The sequence below is a fragment of the Cebus imitator genome, unplaced genomic scaffold (assembly GCF_001604975.1).
Source record: "Cebus imitator isolate Cc_AM_T3 unplaced genomic scaffold, Cebus_imitator-1.0 Scaffold418, whole genome shotgun sequence".
In the NCBI taxonomy this organism is placed as follows: domain Eukaryota; kingdom Metazoa; phylum Chordata; class Mammalia; order Primates; family Cebidae; genus Cebus; species Cebus imitator.
In genome coordinates, this window is record NW_016107733.1 from 1,671,115 (window position 1) to 1,675,419 (window position 4,305).

At 38.8% G+C, this 4,305-nt stretch overlaps 1 protein-coding gene across 7 annotated transcripts in view; it reads right to left on the reverse strand.

Annotated features, from left to right (window-relative positions):
• The window catches only part of LOC108289999 (synaptotagmin binding cytoplasmic RNA interacting protein), a 41,301-nt gene that overhangs the window by 31,152 nt on the left and 5,844 nt on the right, over positions 1–4,305 (reverse strand). For all 7 annotated transcript variants that reach the window (XR_001819385.2, XM_017509671.2, XM_017509672.2 and 4 more), the window contains 2 exons: positions 3,053–3,166; positions 2,777–2,953 (listed from right to left, as the gene is read on the reverse strand). Coding sequence is in view for 6 of the 7 variants with exons in the window: in XM_017509671.2 (XP_017365160.1) it covers positions 2,777–2,953; positions 3,053–3,166 (291 nt within the window). In the remaining variant the exon portion in view is untranslated. The remainder of the gene's footprint in view (positions 1–2,776; positions 2,954–3,052; positions 3,167–4,305) is intronic.

Consider the following 4,305-nt stretch of genomic DNA (forward strand, 5'->3'; position numbering starts at 1 on the left):
CCACCATGCCCAGCTAATTTTTTGTATTTTTAGTAGAGACGGGGTTTCACCATGTTGACCAGGATGGTCTCGATCTCTTGACCTCGTGATCCACCCGCCTCGGCCTCCCAAAGTGCTGGGATTACAGGCGTGAGCCACCGCGCCCGGCTGGAAGTATCTTTTAAAAGGCAACAAAAGCCAGGTTCAGTGGCTCATGCCTGTAATCCCAGCACTCTGAGAGGCCAAGGTGGGTGGATCTCCTGAGGTCAGGAGTTTGAGACCAGTCTGACCAACATAGAGAAACCTCACCTCTACTAAAAATACAAAATTAGTTGGGAGTAGTGGCAGGCACCTGTAATCCCAGCTACTCGGGAGGCTGAATTAGGAGAATTGCTTGAACCTGGGACACAGAGGTTGCAGTAAGCCAAGATCATGCCATTGCACTGCCGCCTGGACAACAAGAGTGAGACTCCATCTCAAAAATAAATAAATGGCAACAAAATGCACAGCCTCCTATTAATTACGTAGTACAAAATACTTACGCCCCCAGAAAAAAAGACTCAAATCACAACAGAGAAACCCAGAAAGAAATATAAAACGTTTTACAAGAGTTAATTCCTAGGCCAATGAAAAGGGATGCTTGGTTATCCATAGAACTTTCTCCATTACATTTTAAAACTACATTAATAAGACTATATTCTAAACAGCCTACAGCAATGCGATTTTGGATCATAAAATATTTATTGAACAAGGCAATTACATAAACAGAAACATTTCATAGTGTCTAATGGCACTAAAAATGATTGTTACTACTGGATTATAAACCATCTTCCTCTAATGATGTATCTTTAAGGTTTCTGGAAATCATAAATTATAGTGATCACCTACCATAATTAGCATATTTCGATAGCAAGAATTAAGTAACCTACAGTGTCAGTTTAATGATTCTTTTTCAAAATGTTTAAAAAAAAAAAGGATCTGACACCACTAGCTAAATTCTGCAGTGGTCCCTCAATACATATGTAAGACTGGTTCCAGGAACCCATACCAAAAACCATGAATGCTCAAGTTCCTTAAATAAAACACGGTAGTGTCTGCGCATAACCTACAAACATTATCTCATACATGGGGTGTATTGTTATTTTTTATTGGGATTTCTGGGAAAAACTTCAATCCTCAGCTAGCTAGAACTGTGAATGCAGAAGTCCAGAGAGCCCACTATATTAGCTTTCTGTAGAAAGATACCTCATTGCTCAATCATTCTGCATTTTCACTTACTGCTTCTTTATTGCTACTTGGCAAAAATATTATTTTATAGGAGATTAAACTAAAGGATTCTGGGCCAGGAGAGTTGGTTCATGCCAGTAATCCTTGAACTTTAGGAAGCCGAGGCAGGAGGACTGCCTGAGGCCATGAGTTCACAACCAACCTGCCAGGCACAGTTGCTCATGCCTAACATCCCAGCACTTTGGAAGGCTGAGGCGTGCAGATCACTTGAGATCAGGAGTTGAAGATTGCCCTGGCCAACATAAATCTCTCTACTAAAAATATAAAAACTAGCTGAGCATGGTGGTACACCACTTGTGATCCCAGCTACTCTACTCTGGTGGCTACGGCAGGAAAATTACTTGAGCCCAGGAGTCAGAGGTTGCAGTGAGCCAAGATTGTGCCACCACACTCCAGCCTGGGTGACAGAGACTCTGTCTCAAATAAATAAAAAAAAAGACGAATGGAACCAAGATAGTGAGACCCCCCCCACCACCTCTATAAAACCTAAACAAACCATAAAAACAAACTAAATGATTCCTTAGGTACCTCTTTCTAGAGCTCTAAAGAGCCCCTCAAATTGAGCTGCTGAAATTAAAATTCAGACAACTCAAACGATCACCAGTAAATCTGAATTCCCTCTAAAATAGGAAGTACTCTCTTAAGAAGGGTCATGATTTAAAAAGAAATATCTAAATTCCCAAATTCTCTTTGTAAAGACACTTAATATTCTTTCAGGTAGCATACTGTTTTACTGTTAAACTACTATCATATTCAATCATGCATACCATTGGGAAGTATTCAAGCAATATAGAAAAGGAAGACTTGGCCGAGTGCAGTGCCACATGCCTGTAATCCCAGCACTCTGAGAGGCTTGAGGCAGGCAGATCATCTGAGGTCAAGAGTTAGTTCATGACCAGCCTGACCAACATGGTGAAATTTAGTCTCTACTATATACACATGGTTTATTGAACCTGGGAGGCGGAGGATGCAGTGATCCAAGACCACACCACTGCACTCCAGCCTGGGTGAGAGTGAGACTCTTGTCTCAAAAAAAATAAAATAAAAAAAGTTGGAAAAATTACTAGGTCCTTACCTAACATCTGGTATTTTTAAATCAAATATTGCCACTCAACATAAAATCTTTGTTTCATCAACTAGAAATGCATCAGTGTCTTTTGTGAATTATTTTAGAGAAAAGGATGGCCCAGGTATGGCAAGGAAGTATAATAGCCCTTATCACAATTACTTTTCTTAAATCTTTTCACATTCCTATAAATTTAAACAGACAAAAAACATCACTAAGCCAGGAATTCTACCATGCTACCTTTCAGATGCTGAATCCTATCAACTATACATGCAAAGAATATCACTACAATGCTTGCACAGTCAATGTGGGAGGAAAAAAAAAAAAAACCTGCCTAATTAGTACTTCAAAAAATGTTTGGTAAATTCTTAGGCAAACTAAGAAAAAAAGTTGATATTAAAGACAGTGAATGTGAAAACTGAAGGGAAAAAAAGGACAACTTACCAGTTTAACAGCCTCCTGAGCTGCTTCTTTTGTACAAAAAGTGACAAACGCATAACCTCTATTGAGACCAGTGAGTGGATCCATCATTAGACGAAGATCCCATATAGGTCCAGCTTTCTCAAATAATGGAACAAGTTCATCCTCAAATAGATCTCTTGGGATCTTTCCCACAAATATCTGTAAATTAAATATTAAGTAAAAACCATGGAGAATTGCTTTAGGAAACCAGATACCTGTGATTTTACTATAAAAGGTACAAGTTTTTAGTTGCTTTACCTCAGTGCCAACAGAAGGCTGCTGACCTGAATAAACGGAATCTGGAGGTGGTCCCCCATACTTCCTCTGTCCAGTGGTCACATCAAGTGTGTAGCCTGTTCTTTCCAAGAGTGCCTTGAAGAGTTCAAATGTCATTAATACATAGAATTCACAAAACAACACCCATACAGTTAGCAGTTAATATCAATCTTGCTCAAATCTTTCCAATTATCTTGGCATGTTCCCTCATCAACAGGTTTCTGATGTCTGTTTTAAAATTTCCCTTTAATGTGTACTTGTTATACTCCCAAATTATTATCAAAATTTCAGGGTCATGGCCAGGCACAGAGTGGTTCACTCCTGCGATTCCAGCACTTTGGGAGGCTGAGGTGGGTGGATCATGAGGTCAGGAGTTTGAGACCAGCCTGACCAACATGGTGAAACCCTGTCTCTATTAAAAATACAAAATTAGCCAGGAATGGTGGCGCATGCCTATAATCCCAGCTACTCATAAGGCTGGGGCAGAAGAATCGCTTAAACCTAGGAGGTGGAAGTTACAGCGAGCGGAGATCACACCATTGCACTCCAGCCTGAGCAACAAGAGTGAAACTCCATCTCAAAAAAAACCAAAAAAAATTCCAGGGTCTTTTTCAAATTATTTTCTAGTCTCCACTTAATTACTGAATAGTGTGCTTAATGGACAACAATAAGATCAATCCAACAGCAACTTTCAAGACTGGATGTACTACTCTGTTATTACCAGCTTAAAAAAAATGATTATAACCAATTTGGTTGAGTATCTTCCATGTTTGGATCTCTTGTCCAATAAATTCCCTATAACCCCACTCCTAGGTGCATACTACCACTCTGGGCATTGTGTCAGTCTCAGAAGAAATTACACTTCCCAAACGAAGTCTAGAAACTTGAGAGCTACAGAAAAAAAAACTCCATTATTTGGCATTTACATGCCTTACTTCACAGGATAGCATGGGTCATTCAAGAAAAAAAAAGTAACAGCCAAAATGACTTTTAAAACTTTATAAAATTGTAACAATGTTACATAACCTCTACATTTTAGCTCTCAAAAAGTAAACTACTAAAATTTACAGAACTCATATTTACTTGGAGCATTAGAAGTTTATTCCTTATTTTAGGCAAAGTATAGAATAAAGTACCTCTCCATTATCTGAGGGAAAAAGTAAAGAATCATTCCCCTTCACCACGAAGCACAAAATTGGTTTTCTAAATAACAAAACCAATTTTTTTTTTTTTTT